Source organism: Salvia hispanica, chromosome 2, assembly GCF_023119035.1.
Source record: "Salvia hispanica cultivar TCC Black 2014 chromosome 2, UniMelb_Shisp_WGS_1.0, whole genome shotgun sequence".
Taxonomy (NCBI): Eukaryota; Viridiplantae; Streptophyta; class Magnoliopsida; order Lamiales; family Lamiaceae; genus Salvia; species Salvia hispanica.
The window spans coordinates 32,486,132-32,508,737 of NC_062966.1; the positions used below are offsets into that span (position 1 = coordinate 32,486,132).

The window sequence follows — 22,606 nt, forward strand, 5'->3', positions numbered from 1 at the left end:
AGTATGTAATATATCTGACAAGGCTTTAACGTGTAATTGACATGACTTTCATGTACAGTTGACAAGATATGCACCATAGTTGATATAATTATTGTTGACATAGTTCTGTGCATAGTCGACATGACTTATAATTGTTGTTGAAATGATTCTGTGCGTAATTGACATAGTATGTAACGTAGTTGACATGAGTCTATACGTAGTTGACATGACTTATAATTTTTGTTGACATGATTCTATGTGTAGTTAAAATACTATGTAATATAGTTGACACGGCTCTAACGAGTAGTTGACATGAATTTTATGTACCGTTGACATGATATGCACCATAGTTGATATAATTGTAATACTGATATTAACATGTTTTCTATGTATAGTTGACATGGCTTGTACGTGTAGTTGACATGGCTTGTCAACTAGTATATGCCGTTGACACGATGTGCACCATAGTTGATATAATTATATTAGTTGTTGACATGGCTAGTACGTTTAGTTGACATGGCTTGTAACATAATTGACATGACTTGTACGTGTAGTTGACACGATATGTAGCGTAGTTGACATGACTGGTATGTGCCGTTGACACGATGTGCACCATAGTTGACATAATTATATTACTTGTTGACATGGCCAGTATATATAGTTGACATAATTTTTAAGTTGTTGACATGTGCACCTTTAAAACATGAAGGAGCATGAAAGCAAGGCAGGTCCAACTTATATTGAAATGTCAACAACTTATAACCAAATGTCAACACCTTGTATAAAGGTTTACAACTCAGAAAACAAATCTTAAAATAAAAAAAACAGAATCATAAATAGATGTCAATAGAGAGTAAAATAAGATATAAACAACTAATGAGAAAATGTCAATAATTTATAGTCTATGTCAACAACTAAAAAACAACTCTGACTATTAAAAAAAAAACAATCATGTCTACTTTCTGCCACAGCTTCTAGCATTATGATCAGTAACTTTATGACACTTTCCACAACGCCTATGAGGTTTATTTGCTTTTTCAATTGCTTTCTCTATGCTTGACTTAATCCTGCTTTTCTTGTCACTTGCACCTCCTTTTGTACTAACCACATCTGGAGCATGGGCAGTTGTGAATTAACATAACATGTTATCCCTGCCAAGTCTGCACCATAATTGCTTTTTTTTTTTAGTTCCACTTCCTGTGAGTTAAGGACCAACAAATTTACGACTGTGAATAGGCTTCAATAATGAAGTAGTATCCTCCAGAAAGAAAAGAAGAGAGTGTAATTAAGAGGTGTAATTATTGAATAGGCTTGCAAATTGGAATAACAGACCCTACAATACAGAATATTTACCAAGGAACATAAATCATGTCAACAGATTTTTCAAGTCATGTCAACAGAGCATAAATCAACAACATAACACAACAAAATAATGTTAATGAAACAGAATGACAACAAAGAGCATAGCAACAACACAGAATATTTACCAAGAAACATAAATCATGTCAACAGATTTTCAAGTCATGTCAACAGAGCATAAATCAACAACATAACACAACAAAATAATGTTAATGAAACATAATGTCAACAAAGAGCTCATAACCCATACTTCTCCCTTGAAAGCTCAGAACTGATTAAGAAAAAAGGGTTAAACAGTCTGCACCTAAAGTATCCATGGATTCCAAACTCAGCCATGATTCTTAACCTTATCAGGCCTTGTGATCATTTGCTTAGCCAATAACTAACCAATTTTTTTATGTCAAATTAAGGACTCTCATCATGGTTATATCATATGGACTTTTACATTCAAGAAAATCCAACAAAACATTGATCCACTTAGACTAACGTTTACTTCCTCGGTCAAGAATTAATGAGCTGATTTCTCAAGTAGCTTCAATTAAAACAGAAAATTACCCCTATAGTTATATCTAAAGAGGTGGCTCCACTCTTGTAAAATTCTTAGACAATTGTTATAAGTTATGTAAGGCAAAATATCAGAACATGCTTCAAATTACCAGGATCAAAATGTCCAGTTTAATTAGAATACACCAATTCAAATACACGATGTCAACAGAATATTTAACAAGTACACATAAATCATGTCAACAGAGCATAAATCACCAACATAACACAACAAAATAATGTTAATCAAACAGAATGTCCACAAAGAGCATAACAACAACATAGAATATTTACCAAGTAACATAAATCATGTCAACAGATGTTCAAATCATGTCAACAGAGCATAAATCACCAACATAACACAAAAAATTCATGTTAACGAAAATCAAACCAGACTACCTCCACCATTCGTCGACGTAGACTCGGAATAAGATGAAGAATCCATCAAAGAACACTTAGCGGTTGATTACGAACTGAAATCGAACCTAGAGATGAGAAAATCAAAAAAAGAAAAAATTGATTAGGAACAAATTCGACTGGAGATAAACAAATAGAACATAAAAACAGAATCAAAGTCGGAAAAATCGACCGAAAAACTTCAAAATCAACACAGAAATCAGTCGAACTGGTCGTCTATTTTTCGAAAATTGAATCGCAAATCTGCTATCGTTGAAATCGTTGAAACCGGCTGAGTCTAATTTTGCGAATCAATTGAATCATAAATCGTTAAAATAGATTCAATCAATGATAGGATTGAATCATGAAATTCTCACCAGAATCGCCGATCAAAGATGAAATATGATGAAGAACCCTAAATTAAAACGCGAAAAGACCCTTATACCCTTTCATATTAAATTAATCTAATAATATTTATTGTGTGGCAAAATCTGGACCACTCATTTAATAGAAATGAGTGGCTGATATTACATCTCATTTCTCAATTAGCCTAAATAATCTCAATTGATCACAACCCTATATATATATATATATATATATATATATATATATATATATATATATATATAGTCCCATTATCCACAAATCCACTCTTAAAGACCGAACCACCGAACCCTACCAAATTAGGACTTTTAGATCTAGTTTTTTATGGATAAGATACATAAATTTATAAATTATTTTCGTCTTCATCACGAGCCTATTTTAATTCATCCAAAGGTAAATAAGTCATACTAACATGCTACGAAGATTTAACTTCGTTCCAGAATATATTACTTCATTCTAGTAGGTTTTTACTTCATTCCAATACGTAAATGTGGTTTCGCCGTCGCGTGCCGTTCTTTCTCTCTACAATATCTATCACCACCGCCATAGCGCTAATATGGTTTAATAATCACATGGAATAATGTAATAAATTATTGGAATGAAGTATGTGTAGAAGCATTTGAAGTCCTACTGGAATGAAGTAAAAATCTTATCCAATAAAGTAATAACGTTTCTGAATGAAGTAATAAACTCACTTGAATAAATTGCATTTTTAAATGTTAATCAAGCAAAAACCCACGTCAATGAATTTGAATGAAGCATATGTTGAATCATTTCAAAACCTACTGGAAGCAAGTAAAAACATGTTGTAGTTTCAAGGTATTACGTACAGAATGAAGTAATAAACCTATACAATGAAGTAAAATGGGCTTGTAATGAAGCCGAAAAAAATTTCACAGCAGCACATCTCATCAAAAAAACTAGATCTAATGGCCCAGATTTGGTCTCTAGTTCGGTCTTTAAAATTGGTTCGACATTGATCACAACTATATATATATATATATAGGGGTGTACTAGTATAACAACTAATTTTAAAGTTACAACGTACATCCAACCACGTGCTGCCACATGGCACGAAAAATGCAATATTGTATACAGAAAAATGCAATACGCATTTGTAGAAGTTATAAATGAATTTCGGCAGATTGCATTTTTGTTATATGCAGATTGCATTTTTTATTGTTAAGTTTTGCATTTTAGATATTGACTGTTTAAATTGCATTTTATATATAGACGGATTGCATTTTTATATGTGAAAATGCAAAACTTAACAATAAAAAATGCAATTTATGTGAAAATGCAAAACTCAACACTATAAAATGCAATTTACATACAACAAAAATGCAATCTGCGAAAATGCATATACAACTAGATTGCATTTTTGTGTTTAAAATATTGCATGTTTTGTGCCACATGGCAGCACCAGATTGGATGTACGTTGTGACTCTAAATAAGGGGGCACCCTAGTGCTCCCCTATATATATATATATATATATATATTAGTTTTATAATAAAATGTGAGTAGAATAAAGTTGGTGGAATGTGAGACTTACTTATCCTTTAGGGCATGTTTGGTTGCCAGGATTCTGTCTGGGAAAGTAATCTGATTCCTTAAATTTTAAATTCCTGTGTTTGTTTCAGTTTTTAATCAAACTGGGAAAGTAATCAGAATCCGAGAACAAGGAAAGTTAGTACAATTTTCCAGGATTTTGAATCCTAGCTTTTCTTAGTTATTCTTTTTCCCAGTTTTAGGATTCTTACATATATAATGCAATATAGTATAGTTTTTATTATTATTATTATTCTTATTATTATTATTATTATTATTATTATTATTATTATTATTTACAATGTTTTAAAAATAATTTTAAATATAAATCATACTACTTAATTTTAGAAAATAAATAACTATGATTAAATTTATCATAATTATAACTTATTTTATAATAATTCATAATAATAATTTATAAAATAATTAAAATATAATTATATAATATAAATCGTATGATAAATAATAATTATTATTTTTATAAATTAATAATTAATCAATAAAGTTATAGTATGATAAATAATTATTATTATTTTTATAAATTAATAATTAATCAATAAAGTTATAGTGTAATTTTCATTTATTAAATTTATTCACTTGTAACATCCTCAAATATTATAATTATAATACTAATTATTATTATTATTATTATTATTATTATTATAATAAATGAGTATAATATTTCAAACTATAATTATATGTATTATTTTATATTATGATAGATAATCCATATTTAAACTATGTAATAATAAATATAATAATATAATTATTATTATTTGTAATTAATAGTTTATTAAGAATTTTATATTATTATTCTTTTTTATAAATAAAAAATAATAAGTATAATTTTAGTTTGGTGTTTAAATTAAATATAAATTTAAAATCTTGATATTTTCCAAACACAGGAAAGTAAAGTTACTAGGAATCATATTCCCGAGATTCATTTTCCTAGGAATCATTTTCCTTGCCAACTTTACTTTCCCGTCAACCAAACATGGCCTTATAGTAAAGTAAAATATGACTCTTATTGTGGTACGGACCGAAATGGCAAAACAAAACTCTTATTGTGGGACGGAGAGAGTATCTCATATGCACATAATACTAACGATGTTGACGAGTTATCGGTAGTCTTTTTAGGTCCAACCCCATGAGTGTCATATTCTAGAATAACACGACGTGGATGACTAAACAACGTTGATTTAAGCTTAAAATTTAAATATTGCTGCCTCTGTCCGCAAATAGGAGTCCCGTTTTTTCATTTTACATTGTCCACGAATAGGAGTCCCGTTTTTCCACTCACATTTCTTAACATTACTTAAAACTCGTGCCACCAATAAATAGGACTCCTAATGGCTGACGGAGGGATTATATTACAATTTTCATCAAATGAGACAATTTGAGAATTTTAGAAAGTTCATGATTTACTATTCGAATTATAAAAGTGCTGGGCAAATCAAAATTTATTAAACTTCATAATTTTATAAGCAAATAACTCCTTTTAAAAAAGACATGTTAAATACAATACTCATAATTTTAGAAATTTTTCCTATTCTAAATGATTTTAGCAGAAAGTATTATAGAATAAAATATTGATATTAAATGTATGCAACTAATAAAAATTCAAAAAGGTTCGTGAACTAATTGTCTACACATTCACCAATATTTTTACTCATCAAGATTTTCGTTAAATTTTTTAGTTACTGATTCACTTGGATTTTACATGAATTTAGAGGGTAGTTTTACTTGGTTTTGATCATATATTGTGTACTTTGAGACATGGTTATAGCTATTTCTCTATTATGTTGGTATTTTGACCATTTTGTGAAGAATGTGTAGAAAAATGTACAAAATATGTGGATGTGCAGCTGCTCAATGTTCGAGACAGCTTATCTGGAGATTTTGAAGTCTGGTTCGCATGTAATGCATACCATTCTCTTCGTCTTCAAAAGAGCTTCGCGTGGATATCTTAAACGTCTCAATCGGAGTTCGGTAGAAGAAGTTATGGCCGTTTTACCAAGACTGCGCAGTGCAGTGACATAGCTGGCGACCCGCCAGGTTCGCATGCAAACGAACCTGGCGACCCGCCAGCATTCCACGAAAAAAACGCCGTAAGCAGCTGGCGACTCGCCAGCTTCGACGCACACCCAACCTGGCGACCCGCCAGCTTCGTCGGACAGCTTATTTCGGGCCCAAAGTCAACCCTAGGTATATATATGCCTAGGAAACGCCTCCAAACATTCTACACGCCTTCAACCCCAAAAATACTACTTTTTCACCTAGGAAGAAGAGAAGAACGAGCAGAGGACGAGTATTCATCGCAAGATTGAAGACGAGACCTCCAATCCGCCCAATCCAATTCTAGGAGTTTCTACTTTTAGTTTTATTCTTGTTCAAACAATGTTTTTGAATATTTCTTTGAATATTTCTTTGACTCTTGTGATGAACATGAGTAGCTAAATCCTTCGTAGAGTTCTACGGGGGAGATACAATGATTCTTATGTTTAATTGATTTCCTTTTTCTATGCCTTGGCTCATGTGGTTATTTTGATTTCTTCTGTGCTTATACATTTATTTGACTGATCACCTTATAAATGCATGTGGATTTTACTACAAGAACTGAGAAGTGAGTAGTTTAATTTGAAAGAGAAGAAATTGACGTCTTTGCCAATGTAATCGAGAGATTTGAGCCTTTGAATGAAGCTAAGTATCTTAGGAGCTATTAGGAGTTGTTGCCTCAGTTCTAGGAAGGAGACTTCGGTTCTAGGTAGCAATCTACAAATTATATGCTTTGAGAAAAGATATAGTTTTACCTTAGTGATAGCTTAATAACCCTTGAGACCCTTTGTTGGCATAGTTAGGAAGTTAGTTGAGCATAGGATAGTTGTTATCGATCCCGTAGGATTCTACCCTTCTCATCCTTAATCTACATCCGTTTTCTCTTATTTGCTTTAGTTCTCTATTTGTTTTTAATTGTTTTTACCTTGCTTTTAAATAGATTTAGAAAAACCAAAATTCCGATTCATCTAGATAGTAGTTGAGGTTGGTTCGTGGTAATTAGGTTGACACTCATTGTCTCTGTGGATACGATACTCTTTGCTTACTATTTGCTACATTAGCCCCGTACACTTGTGGATATACTTGTGTTAAAAATAAGTTGAGTCAGTTACGCTCTCTATCTTCTTAAACATGTTCATTTTTTTTATTTGTTAAATTTGTTTTAGTATTTATATTATTCCTGCTGATTCCCGAAGCTGGAAGATGCAAAGAAGTTGATCAATTACTCTTTTGACAGATTACACAAATGTGATGTATGCAATCCAGTAAGAACAATAAATCAATAAGTCATGCAATGAAGGAATCGACATAATGAGAATTAAAATGGGTGTTCGGGCAAGTTATTATGTTATGTTGAATTGAATCACCATTTCTACGAAGATGAAGGAAATAAGAGTTTGCAGAACAAGAAAGATTCGAATGATAAGAAACGATAGAAGAGAGTATGTGTGCATAGGGAGTGAGAATTAGAGTCCAAGTGATGCGTATAATATTTTTGGAAAGAGTACAAATTCCTATAAGATAGATCAAAATTTAAACCTTAAAAGTTTACATATTTTATGTATTATTTTTAATAACTAAATAACTAATCATGTCATTTATTTCTAGCTCAAATCTTATTCATTTTAATTTTATACTTAATCATCCGATATTAAAGAGAAGCAAGTGAATTTAATTTATTTTAAATAAAAAATTTCTTATACATAAAAATTTCAAATGAAATCTTATTACTATAAATAAAAAAAATTGATCTAATTATAAGAGACAAAAGTATAAGAGATAATAAAGTGCTGTAAAATAAATTAAATGTAGAACGAGTGAGTAAAATATGGGATATCAAAATTTGATGTACTCTCTTTGTCCCAGCTAAGATGAGATGTTTTTCTTTTTAATCTGTCCAAAATAAGATAACACATTTCTATTTATGAAACTTTTTCTTTCCAATTAATACACTCACGTACTTTTTCTATCTCCAATTAAAATATTCATCTCTCTTTCTCTTTCCATTTATTATTTACATTCATTTTTTCTCTATTCAGTTAAACTCATTAACCAATAACTCTTAAAATCTCATATAGGTTAAAAAAAGTGTCATCGTATACGGGAACAGAGAGAGTATATAACTGTGACACCGGAAACAAAAATAGTAGTGTTCCTTCAGGGACATCTGATAAAAATGATATACATAGTAGAGGTCGTTTCGACCCCTCCAATTCTCATCCGGGATCCATCCCTGACCTTGATGGTTGCAAAAATAGTTTTTTTAGTCTGTTCCACAAAACTAATCTCATTCTATATTTGGAATTCTATATTTGGAATGAGAATAATTTGGATTCGTCGGGTTTGAGTCAAGGTGGAGGTATTTTAACACTTTCGTTTGTGTTTTCTATTTTAATTTCAAACTTATTTAGTTTTGTACTTTTAGATGTTTAATAAGAAGTTAATGATATTTGGTTCATCAAAGGATTTTACCTTCAACACATGAATTTGATTTGCACTCATTACTCACGGTGTATGATTTGGAAGTCGAAATTTATGATTTAAATATTTATTCATAAAAGTGCATTTCTTAACTATTTCTTAGTGTATACTTTTGCCCTCATAACTCATTGCACCGCCCATTTTTATTTAATTTTATATCTTACTCTAATTAACAAAATTTGTGATTTACTATAATGTAACATCCCATTCGATCAGCGACCATTCGAATAGGAAATACGTAACTTAGAGTGAGAAGAGAGAAGTAAATTTTTTAAAAGTGTACCCAATAATATTTAAAAAAAAAATTGTTGAATTATTTAGAATTGGTATTCATAAAGTGAAAATCATATGTCTCATGCGTAGCACGGATGTTAATACTAGTTTTCTTAAATCTAACAAATTTTGTCATCAATTAATATTCGTTGTCAGGTGTCTTTTCCTTGAATATGATTTATTTTTAGTATTTAAATGAAAAAAATACCTTTAATTACCAAATTACATTCAAATCTGATTAAATATGTTGTGATTTTCTTGTTAAATAAAATATATATGCTGATTTTAATTTAACCATAGTAACTAATTTCTTAGAGATAGTGAATTGCAGCGGCGCTTTATTTATTTGTTTGATTTAGAATTGCATTTTTATGAATTATGATAGTAATTTGGGAATTAATTGTTGGGGATTGGTGCCCCTTGCACATCGGAAGATATGCATAAACAAATAAATCATGCATACAGATCTATTTGATTGATTATGGGATTAATCATCTACATGTTAAGCAATCAACTGCATGCTAGAACACACATAAATCCATCCTTAAGAAAATTAAACCCTAATTCATGATATTCTACGGTCTAGGGTTACCGATCTGATTCTCCAATGAATCGACGATTGCTTGCTCCTTCTCCACATGAAGATATTTGTACTCGACCACGAATCTTCTAATCTGTATCCTGAACTCAGATAATGACCTTTGGGTGGGCAAAGCTTGTCAGAATCGAAAAGGGCTTGACTAAATTGAAGACAAAATTCCCACCAGAAGGGAATGAAAAATTTCGTCTCCTCTAGAGAGAGGGGGCACGAAATTTTAAGCTAAAAAATCATTAAATTAGTCTTCTATTTAGTCTCCTTTATATAGAGTTATGATGAGCCAGATTAGGGATCCATGGAGGTTGGACTTAGGCTAAACCTGTTGGACTTTTACTAATTAAATTGAGCCTCAATTAAATAAAAGTTCAAACAGAATATTATTATCATCCACTATAGTATAATAATATTGTCTGCCCATCCAATCCCAAATTACGAGTAATCCGGGCTTTACCTCTTTAATTTATTATTTCATGTGTTTAAGATATAACTATCCATTAATTAATTTAAGTCTGCTATTTGACATTAATTAACTAATATCTTTTTCTAAGAGTTGTCTAGTTCAAAATCTTTATTTATTATTTTGGAATAAATTCAAACTGGTCGGGTTTCTGAATAATAAAAACCTTTTTCGAACACCTCTTGAGGATATTATCTAACTGGACTCACCCAGCACACGATTCATTGCAATAACAATACTACCTCTAGACATTGATCACCACTACCCAAGATATCAAGATTCTTGGATTGCGAAAAATCCGCACCATTTGATAAATCAAAGCAGTGCATAATCAATATCGTATGTTCAATGCTATGTCAACAATGATTAAGAAATAACAATCACCGAGACCTCGTCTTTCAGTAAATAGCAAGAAAGACTTATCTCAATTGTTAGATCTTTCAGTGCTATATCACACCGTTGTCGTTTATTTCCTAAGGTAAGGAAGCATGCAGACTGACACTGCAACCTTTCACGATAAGTAGCCAAAACCTATCTAGGTTGTAAAATTCTATTTCTCTTCTACAAAGAACCGACTGCGTCACCTTCTGTGAATGTCGTTCATGACCAATCTACTTGCCGAAGAATTAGACTTATTTGCTTCTTATACATTCAAATGTTTGAGAAACATCTTATAAATGCACAAGCAAGCATCAATGCGATAATATTACTTTTTCTCGCCTTGGGTTAAAAGTGGATTGTAGAATTTATTGTATACAAGCAATTCTATTTGTGCAACATGCTCGAAATATGCTTTTCAGTATACCAGTTCTAACACTATAATTCAATTTATTAAAATTTTCAACTAAATAGTCATAAATTTAGATTTTAATTTTTATTTTATGATTTTTGTGAATATGAGAAAGGAGATTTAATGATTTCACCTCATATTTTCTACTCATGTATATTTTACCAATTGTAAAATTTATTTCTATTAATTTCTCATTAGATGCCCTTCCTCAAATTCTTAAATTTTCTTTATAGATAAATTTGCTCCCATCCCTGCAAATTCCTGGCTCTGCCCCTGAGCATCATCATCATCATCATCATCATCATCATCATCATCATCATCATCATCATCATCATCATCATCATCATCATCATCATCATCATCATCATCATCATCATCATCATCATCATCATCATTATCTAAAGTATCCTATAAATTTTAAATATATTATATATAAATTAAATATCTCAATCTTAATATTAATATTAATACTCCTTTTGTCCTTAAAAATAGATAATTTTTTTGAATGACACATGTTTTAATACACAATTGGAAAAATAAGAGAGATAGAAAGAAAAAAAAAAGTGATTGAATATTGTTAGTAGAGAATGAGACCCATCTTTTTAGAGAGAGAAAATTTCCTTGAGCAGAATTAGTCTATTTTTTAAGGTCATCCCAAAATATAATAAATATGGTCTATTTTTAAAGAACTAACGAAGTACTACTATAATTTTATATTTTAGCATCGGCTTGTTTAAGTTTTAATTCCGTCACTGGATGCACAACAAAATCTCTAGATAATATTTTTCTTAATATAATATAGTACTATAAATTATAAACTTTTAGTTGTCCTTTGTTCTAAGTTTCAACTTATCAGGTTTAAAGTGTAATTTCAGATGGATTGAATGGGCTCTTTTATTAAGCTTGAAAATCGTGAGCGGCATATACATACAGCATATGATATTTCAATTTACAGTTGGCTATCAGTACCGCAATCTTTTATTATGCGACCTCAAATAATTAATTTCAACCTTATACGGTGTACCTTATATATACTAAACTAGGTCCACATCTCACTATACCGTGACTTTCTTCTGAAGATTCAGAATTCACAAAATTTAGGACTATATTTTATTGTTTGTTATGTGGGTGCTTTTGGATCTGTCTACATAATCGATATCTCTGTAGGTCTAATATTATTGGATTATATTGATGTTTAATCATTTGTTAGTTTACATCTTTTAATGTACTATTGATGTTGTTTTGATTTTACCTCATCGTGAATTCTGATAGTAAATTCCTGACTTATGATTATTTTTTTTTCTCTTAAATGCAAGAATACGAAGCATCAAAATCAACATGGAAGACAGTTTTGGTTGTAAATCACCGACAAGTTGTTATAAGATCCCATCCCCACAAAATAATAGCTAGTACTATATTTTAATTTCGAAAACCCCCCTAAGTTTAATGGTGGTAGACTAAGAACCACTACAGGTGCCCACGGTTCCGGAACCGGTGGTTACGGTTCGGAACCGTCGAACCGCCGGTTCCGATTTTAGAAATTGTCCAACTGGAACCGAACCGCGAGGATGTTTCACGGTTCCGGTTCCGAACCAACGGTGTTTTACGATTTTTCACGGTTCCGAACCGCCGGTTTTTTGCGGTTCTGACTTGGTTTCACGGTTTTTCGCGGTTCCAGTTTGGAACCGCCCGCCCAGAACCAGTGATTCCGACATGGTTACGTTTCGAAAAATTTTGAACTTGAACCGAACCACGGTTCAAAAATTGACGGATTCAGTTCGGGTAAATTCTCACGGTTTCGGTTCAGAACCGTAATTGGCGATTACGGTTTCGGTTTCGATTGTAACCGCCGATTCGGTAAACTTTGGGCAGGTCTACATACCACTCTCTTTCTTGTTTTGTTTGCCCCATTTATGTGGAAAGTTGAAAAAATGGATCTCCTTAGCTTATTTCTACTTTGAAGTTGTCCTTAAAAATACTTGAACTATCAAACACTGGCGTCCAAACATCGGTTGTTGCGTTTGGCAACTCTATTAATTCTATGGTAGGAACCAGGCCATAGTCAACAAAATTTGGGGGGAGGGGGGGGGGGCTTTCATGTATATTTTCTATGAAACATTCCATTTATTACGCCTGTATATAGGCTCACCCCTTTTATAGATGCTAAAAAAAATAGTTATACAATAGTCCAATTAGACAAGATAATATAAGGCTATCCACAACTCACAACTGGTGAGGCTTCTGATATATTCACGAGTACTTGCAAGTCGCTGAGAGAACAAGGCGAGAATGCTTGAAATGAATGTGCAAGGGCATTTTGGACGCATTTGAGGTCGCCAAAAACCCAAAAGTATCGGTATTGCCTTCTTTTAATATGCACGGGGCACGACACGAATTTCTCCGATACTACATGAACTGGAGGTGAAAAAATTGTCCATTAGACGTCAGTGTATACCAATAGCTACTATATCGTGGGGCAACTCTCCCAAGTGGGCACCTACTTTCGTCAAGACCTTTTTCATTTTCAACATAAATAAAAAGAAATCGTTTCGCCCAAAGCTAGAGTCAAAAAAAAACATGAAACTTGTTTTTTGGAACCAATGCCCCCTAACTAAGTACGCAGCTTGTCTTGAATCAACTTACGATAAAGACTAACATAGGCAACTCAAAATATAATTTAACTGAAAAAATAGTAGCACGCTTTGATCCCTCGATGATTAGGATTTGTTTTCGATTATGTAATTTTTTTTAATTCCATTATTTATCAATAAATAATAATAAGTACGTCACCTTAAATTTTATTTACTCCAGTATACGTAATATGAAAATGTGACCATTAACGGTTGGAAAGAATTTAGAGATTATATTTATATTCTGATGGACCAAATACTTTTGTCTGCAAGTGTTTCTGTGACCAATAGGTCTTGGATTATGTTTGTCCATAGTTCATAGACCGGTTTAATTTATGTTATAGTAATGGTTTAGTTTATGTTATATTATTGACAATTGGTCGCTAAATCATGAAAACTGGCCGAATTTTGGATTTTTCCACAAACTTAAAACTTGATTTTAGAAATCACAAATATTAACATTTTTGGGATTTTGCTTGCTTGACCATTCCAGTGAAATTGATTCTCTAATCATTTCACACACTATCCATTCATTTCTCACGTACCACTTTCTATTGCTGATGTCTGAACTGTTTTGGTGCCGTTAACAGTTAATACTAAAAATACTCAACAAATTTTAGCTACAGTTTAGATTCGACCATTAAAATTTTGGCTCATGTGACTAATAATTTGGGAGTTTGAAGTCACTATCATTAGTGGAGTAAATGTGAAAATATTATTGATAATCAGTTTTAAAAAGGGAATAACAATGTCACGGTTATAGATTTATATCTATTCAATTTTCTCTACTTTAGGATATTGCTGTTGTACCAGTACACAATAATATAGTAGTAAGTAGTACTATGTTACCTTTCGAAAATCCAATTTTCCTATCATCGAGCACAGAGGCATTTGGCATAACAATTCGCGTAAATTATTTACGATTTCATAACTTAAAAATGATTGGTGGAGGCTAGCCTCCTCATTAATTAGGGCTATGCCAATGAGAATATATTGATGGGTCAAATACACACATTTTGTGTATCCCCTACAGAATAGACAAGACCAGGCAACACATAGCTATACATGAGTCAATACACACCATCACATGTATTGTTATTGTTATAATCATAAAATCAATCAATCAACAAAAATAATACTAGTACATACATATATGATAGTTTGGACTTCACTTACTCCATTATAAATTGGCAGTGACAGTTCTCCTAAAGTAGAGGTGGACGTACGACGACAAGGACGAGAACGCGAAAGAGAGACATGGGGAGAACTCCCTGTTGCGAAAAAATCGGGTTGAATAGAGGGAAATGGAGTGCTGAAGAAGATGACAAATTGGTTAAGTACATCAAGGCCAATGGAGAAGGCTCTTGGAGATCACTACCCAAGAATGCAGGTCTCTCTCTTTCTCTTTCTCTTTGGAATATTATTGGATTTGTTGATTTTGACAGTTTCTTGGTTAAGTAACGACAAGCTGATTAGATGTATTAATATTTGTTTGTTTGTTTGTTGTGTGATGTGAAATAATTAAGGTTTGTTGAGATGTGGGAAGAGTTGCAGACTTAGGTGGATTAACTACTTGAGGGCAGATGTGAAGAGAGGGAAATTCACTCAACAAGAAGAGGAGACCATTGTCATGCTGCACAAGTCTTTGGGGAATAGGTAAACCATATTAATTCATGTCTCTCTTCATTTCTTACCGTCGATCTTTGTACGAAACAATGTCTCGTGTTGCGCGGACCACGTACGGGTTTAAGTTCCTATCAATTATTTTTCCTTTGTCTTATTAAACTGATTCTTAGAAAATTATAACAATAATTGAACTCTTACTAACAAATTTTTCTGCGTCAGTAACTGATTGCGTTTCAGAACGCATGCATTAGCTGATTAGCCACGTATTAGTACATACAATAGGGAAAGGCTAGATGGATGGGTAAAATGTACTCAATGCCAAAAAGGAACGTTCTTAAAGCTCAACCTCTTAGGATGGTGCCAACCAATTGTAAACACTACTACTAGTATTTGTTTTGAATGATCCCAACGCAAAATAACTCACTCTTTACATTATAAGTAGTGGAGTACTATATACTTCTACCAAAGAGATAAAAGATGGGGAAAATTTAAAGCATCTCTTCCTTTAAGGTATAAAAATATACCTACATTTTTATTGTAGTCTATTTTCTCAAGTTGTAGTAAAATTTTATTCCAACCTATTGTAAACCATGAAGTCGGATATACCCAAATATTCATCTCTACCAATCATATATTCCAAGGAAATCATACCATAAAAAAAGGATTAACCTAAGTAGTACAATTTTTCTCCCAAACTACAATGAAAAAACCAACCTCCCAAAAAAAATCTTTCACCAGTCCAAATTTCATGTGTGCTCTTGTCCCCTACCGACGACATTCACCCAATAAAACTGCTGAAAAAATGCAGGTATGTACCTCTAAATAAATGTCAAATGCATGTGCAATTAATATGGACCAGAATATGTATGTATTTAACATTCATAAATTTGATATTTTGCATTTTAAAAAGAATAACTAATTTTGATGCTGGACGATCCAATAACTTCATATATAGTCTATCACTACTTTAATGAAAAATTTGCATCACTGTTTTTCTTTGATGAGATACCATTTGATATTTTGGTAGGTTCATAACATCATATATATAGTCTATCACTACTTTTAAAGAGAGGCCCTATTAATCAATTTTATTAAAACTAGTATCCAATTCCAATTCCAATTCCAATTCAAAATCTATTGTTGGGGACTTGGGGACAGATTTCAAATAAAGTGATTTAGTTGATGTTTGACAAAGTCTAGTCTATATTTATTGAAAAGTCTACATGCTAATGTTTTTAATGAAGGGAAAGATATTTATTGAATCCTTTAGGATATCACCAAGTGAAAAACTCAATTTTTTAAAAAGTAATTAGGGACTTTCTAAAATCAAACTAGACAGAATATGATTTTTAGTACTTAATTCATGCCCGGCCACTAATGTACATGAATCCAAAGTAACACAATTATTGGAAGTGCAGCCGTTATCTTGGGGCACTAACATACTTGTCTTTATTTCCACGTAAGTAGGAAGTAAAAGTTTAAAAAGGGAAAAACTGACAACCCACTCTGTTACCATGATAAAGATTTACTCCCTCCGTTTCTTTATAGTTGAATTATTTTACCATTTCGTGAAGTTTCTTCATAGTTGAGTCGTTTTCTTATATGGTACTCCCACCGTCCCAAAAAAAGATGTCACACTTTCCTTTTCAGTTTGTCCCACAAAAGATGTCACATTTTCCTTTTTAGAAAAAATTCTCTCTCACATGAATATAAAAATTATATGTTCTCTCTTCATTTAACACACAAAACAAAACCTTCTAAAATCCCGTATCCCACAAGTGTGACATCTTTTGTGGGACGGAGGGAGTAACTTTTTCCTCTTTCTTACTTTACTCTCTCTTACTTTATTCTCTCTATTTTATTCACTTTATACTTTATTCTCTCTATCTTTTCCTCTCTCTTACTTTTTTATCTATTTATTTAACACACCAAACATTCATTTCTAAAACTTCGTGCCGAAAAGTTTCGCCTCAACTATGAAGAAACGGAAGGAGTATATAGTGGTTTTAGTTCTCTTTTATATAAACAAATGTTGAATATTCATTTGTTTCATGTACCAACATAATTTATGAACTAGAAAGTGACATGTTGAAATTTATTATTGGGCGTTGTATGTAGGTGGTCAGTGATTGCAAGCTATCTACCTGGACGAACAGACAACGAGATAAAGAACTACTGGAATTCTCATTTGAGCAGGACAATATACAGATATAGGTTCATTAGTGAAGCCAGCCTGTCTCCGGAAGACATGATCAAGATAGCCAAGAAGAGCAAAGGTCGCAACAAGAATGCAGCCGAGCAGGCCCCGAGCTCGAATGCCACTGAAGTGTCAAGCAGTGGTGCAAATGCATTAATAAACGATGCAACACAAGGGATGGAGTTGTTGAAGCCATTCACTGAAAAAGATGATGACATATTAATGCAGCTCAACCACTTCTTACAAGAGGATGATGACGAGGCGGCCCCATGTCAGAATAGATTGACGAACATGGGCAATAGGACTACGAGTGAGGAGAGGGATGGTGGCTGGGGCTCGGATACAGACATGTATGGTTGTTTGTCACCTATCGTTCCGTTTTTCGGTGACGACGATGTGATGCAGTTGGATCACAGCGGTGCTGGAGGCGACATCAATCCGCGGGACTCATCTGATTTGAGAGCATAGAAGCTGAAATTAGAAATGTGTGGCAATGACAATGATCTAATCTAAGTGTGTATATTGGACTCGTGGTCTTTTCATTCAATCATATTAATAAAGATGACTGATTGTAATGTGCCAATGATTTAACTTGTTTCATTTATTTACTAGTAGTACTTAGTATATTAAATATCAAAATTAAATTGATTTTTTTATTTAGTGTGCGACAATGAGATCGGGATCCATTGCTGGAGCTGTTACGCTGTCGTTTTGGCTTCTTGACTCCATTCCGGTGAGTCTTGTGCGACACCTAAATAAACACGGATTCATCAAAAATGAAATCCTCAACTGTAGAATATATAGTGCGTATATATAATTTTCTCTTCTAGAGAAGAGGTGGTTTGCCAAGGATATGAGAGGATGAAGATTGAAGAGAGATGAAAAGCTGAATTTTAAATAATAATTTTACTCAAAATCATTACTTCAAACTCAAACCTAAAAAATATCATATATATTCATTTACTCCTTATTATACTTTTCTCTAAATATTTATTTAAATTACCCATTAATCCCACTACACTTTATCAACAATTTATATGAATTAAATAATTAAATAAATTTTTCTTATTAATATATTTATGTAGTAGTAATAAATATGGAGTACTTTATATTCAAAAATTTACATTTACTTGAATTAAAATACACTAAACATGATATAATAACAACCAAATGATGATTCAACTAGAACATATTTTCCGTACTTCGACAATATTGGAGGATTTGGTTAGGATTTAGCGGACATTAGATTACGTTTTTCATTTTGTAATTGTAATTTGTTGTTCATGTTTTAATTCACATTAATTAAATAATAACAACAGATAAATTTTTGCAATATTTCATGAATAAAATTTTTCCAATAATTGTTTTCCTTATTTGGTGTTGTTCCGTAAAAAACCTCAAAAATAGGTTTGATCATTTAGTATATGTTGGAGGATATTTCCCGATCAAAAATGTTTTTTTTGTATGATTGAAGATGCTTTGTACCCAAAAATAATTTTTGATTTATGGTTGAAGATGGTTTAAAACCCTAATTTTGCGATTGATGGATATAGAGTAATGTGTTGACGAATTTTGGCCTCGTCAACTTATTTTCATTAATGGGCTTTTTATGGGCCATAATTTTTAACATATATATACTCCTGGGTTTTCCCTTTATAAAAAAAAAAGAAACAAAATAAATGTACAATCCTTGATGTACGTTGTAGTACCACTTAAAATTAGAGTTTAATGAAAATCAAAGAAGAAAAAGAAGTATTGACAAAACTTTTAAGAAATACTACTACTACTTCCCAGTTCCCACCGTTATTTCATTTGGAGCTTGTAACAACATAATAGTACTATCTAACTTCAAAATTGGACTTTAATTAAGTATCATCTCATTTTCAATTTGAATAATAATATATCTTGTGCACATATTGAATCTATTTGCAAGAATTGTTTTGCATTGAATCCAAACCTTAAAAAGTGACTCTGGACTACAACTAAGTTGATAAGACGCTTTTCCTCCATACGCTTTTCCTCCATTCAATAGATTCAGGATTCGAGTAACCACAGGATGAAACTCGGGCCTTAAATGATCATAACTGATTTCCAAAATCATGCGACAAATCTGGACTATGATTATAAATAGTACTTCCTCCGTCTCAAGGTAGATGTCACACTTTCCTTTTTATTTTGTCCCACAAAAGATGTCACATTGAGCTAATTGAGTCTACAAAAAGTATCTTCTAAGTATTATTTTATTAAAATCGATTTTTAATTTAAAAAAATGATGTTGATCATAAAAAATCATTTAAAAATACTATAAATTCATACTAACCCGTGTATGGTCCATGAATTAGTAGAAGAGTAAACTACTAATCATATTCATAATTCATTTGTTTTTTTCATAAAGCTTTTGAAATTTCTTTTCGACATGCCAACAAAAATCATCATTAGTATGTACAATATGTTATATATGTCATTTACATAGTAGTACAAAATAGAAACTTTAGAAACAACACGAGTTTTAATACAAAATTAGTAAAGTAAGAAAAAGAAAAGAGAAAAAGTAATGATAAGAGTCAGTGGATCGTGGGATCCATTTCATAAAATGGAAAGTTTCATTTTTGGATATTGTACAGAAAATTAAAGAATTTCTATTTTTGAGAATGGAGGGAGTATATGACAATTTGAAGTTCCCTTCTCTCTCATTGAAGTTCACTTGCTCTAATATAAATTGTGCTCCTATATAACAGAGGTGGACGAAGACAAGGGCGAGAAAGAGAGACATGGCGAGAACTCCTTGTTGTGAAATGATCGGGTTGAATAGAGGAAAATGGCGTGCTGAAGAAGACGATAAATTGGTTAAGTACATCAAGGCCAAATGGCCAATGGAGAAGGCTCTTGGAGATCACTACCCAAGAAAGCAGGTCTTTTTTCTTGTTGGATTTGTTAATATAATGTAGACAGCCTCTTATATAGTTTGTTTGTATGTTAGGTTTGTTGAGATGTGGGAAGAGTTGCACAATGGCGGATCCAGAAAATGAAATTCGTGGGGTCGGATGTAGTAAAGAATATTTTTAATATTTCTCAACTCTGATGACATCCTTTTCGTTGCTTTCTCATTTGTTGTCGTTTTCATAAATCATACTAAAATAATCAGATCCGCAAATATTATCAGTGTCTAAACGTTTCTTTTCATGCCTAATACTTCGTCTTGATACATGGATTAGAAATAGCAACTCGCCTTAAATAACATTATATAAGTAAAGCAAGATCTTTGAACAACATGTATTTCACTTAAACCATAAACTTAATAGGATCGAGATATACCTTGGCGATCCATAGCGGAAGCGATTGAGGAAGGAGGAGAATTGATACACACGTTATTCCTCAATCAATTGTTACCACTAATCGATTACAATCCATTATTTTAATATTAACTATTAAACTAATTGCAATCATACCATATATACCATATATGTATATTCTCTAATTGAGCAGTAATAGGAACGAAGATATTCCTTTTATTTGAGGCAATGACTTTTCGTTTCTGCCTGCAATATACGTTATGGCTAATTAATTGATTGAAGACCAATAATTAATTGATAGCTAAATAATTAGGGAAAAATTGTGTCTAATACCAAGTTAATGTATTATATTAAAATCCAATTCTATTTAGGATTCTACACCATGTCACATATGTGAAAATGAAATTCGTGGGGTCGGATGTAGTAAAAAATATTTTTAATATTTCTCAACTCTGATGACATCCTTTTCGTTGCTTTCTCATTTGTTGTCGTTTTCATAAATCATACTAAAATAATCAGATCCGCAAATATTATCAGTGTCTAAACGTTTCTTTTCATGCCTAATACTTCGTCTTGATACATGGATTAGAAATAGCAACTCGCCTTAAATAACATTATGTCCTTCGTTGTTAATGCAAAATTATAAACTCGATAAGAAATTTTTTGAATAAAGAGTAGTAAGACGGACAAATCTATCGAAATTTAAAATTGATATTTGAGATTTGTTTAAATTAACAAAAATAATATGTTGTCTTTTATAACTAATTAAAATTTTATGGAATTATCAAACACAAACCTTTTAATATTATGAAATCATGTATTTTTTTTATTTTAATAAATAAGATAAATATGTATAAATGATTATCAATCCATTATATGAAAAAATAATACTCCCTTCATTTCATAGTATTGGAGGCAAAACTTTTCAGCAGGGACATTAAGAAAAATTGTGTTAGGTGAGTTAAGTAAAGAAATAATAAAATGGAAAATGAAAAAGGTAGAGAGATGAAGAGAGAAAAAAGTAAGAAAGAGTAAAGTATATGTGAAAAAATGCGTTGATTTTTACTAAAAAGAAAAATGACTATATTACTATGGAACGTACCAAAATGACGATAACTCTATTACTATGGAATGGACGGAGTAGTAATTAAATTTCTAGGTATGAATTTGATTCTAGAGGCCATCTCATTAATTCGTTACTTATAAAAAAGTTAATTTGAGTGAATTATAAATATTAGTAAAACTAGTATTTTGGTAATTTTGAATATTATAATATGCATTTATCAAAAGAGATAAAAGTCCTTATTCGTAACAAACAAAAAGCTGGGCCCCACAATGATTATTGTACATTTCATCGTCTTCTTCCCCCTTCTCAATCTCTGCAACTCAATTTTTTCAATTCCTCTTCTCAAATATTCAAATTACTCCTCTCTGTCTATGAATTTCTTGTCTCACACACACATTACACAAAGATTCGTGACTGCTCTGTTTCCCGCTCCAGCGCACCATGGGGTCGGCGGCAACTTCAAAGACCGGATCTAATGGAGCTCCCCCTGTCTTAGTTGGCCGGCGGTGGGGTCGGCCGACCCCGCCCGACCCCACCTGGATCCGCCGCTGGAGTTGCAGACTGAGGTGGATTAACTACTTGAGAGCAGATGTGAAGAGAGGGAAATTCACTCAACAAGAAGAGGAGACCATTGTCAAGCTGCACAAGTCTTTGGGGAATAGGTAAACCATATTAATTCATGTCTCTCTTCATTTCTTACCCTCAATCTACGTTCGATGTTTCGTGTTCACGTAAGGAGGGAATACTGTTTTTTTGCATTTTTCATTCTTGTTGTAGAGATGCATTTTAATTTTTTTATAATAAACACTACTCTAGTAGAGGTTTATAATACACTCACTCACAATATATTACCTCATGGTGTAATCAATTGCAAGTTACATTATTCCTACACATTACAAACTAAAGTTTGGACGAGTTGACGTTGTTTGA

General features: G+C 32.0%; 1 protein-coding gene across 1 annotated transcript; it reads left to right on the forward strand.

The window, feature by feature from the left end:
* The first annotated feature begins 14,553 nt into the window (after nt 1–14,553).
* On the forward strand, nt 14,554–17,882 carry LOC125208188 (myb-related protein P-like). Its single transcript, XM_048107772.1, has 4 exons — nt 14,554–14,583; nt 14,689–14,884; nt 15,021–15,150; nt 17,239–17,882. The coding sequence occupies exons 2-4, from the start codon at nt 14,752–14,754 to the stop codon at nt 17,783–17,785; spliced, it is 810 nt and encodes a 269-aa protein (XP_047963729.1). The 5' UTR covers nt 14,554–14,583; nt 14,689–14,751; the 3' UTR covers nt 17,786–17,882.
* Nucleotides 17,883–22,606: the final 4,724 nt, after the last annotated feature.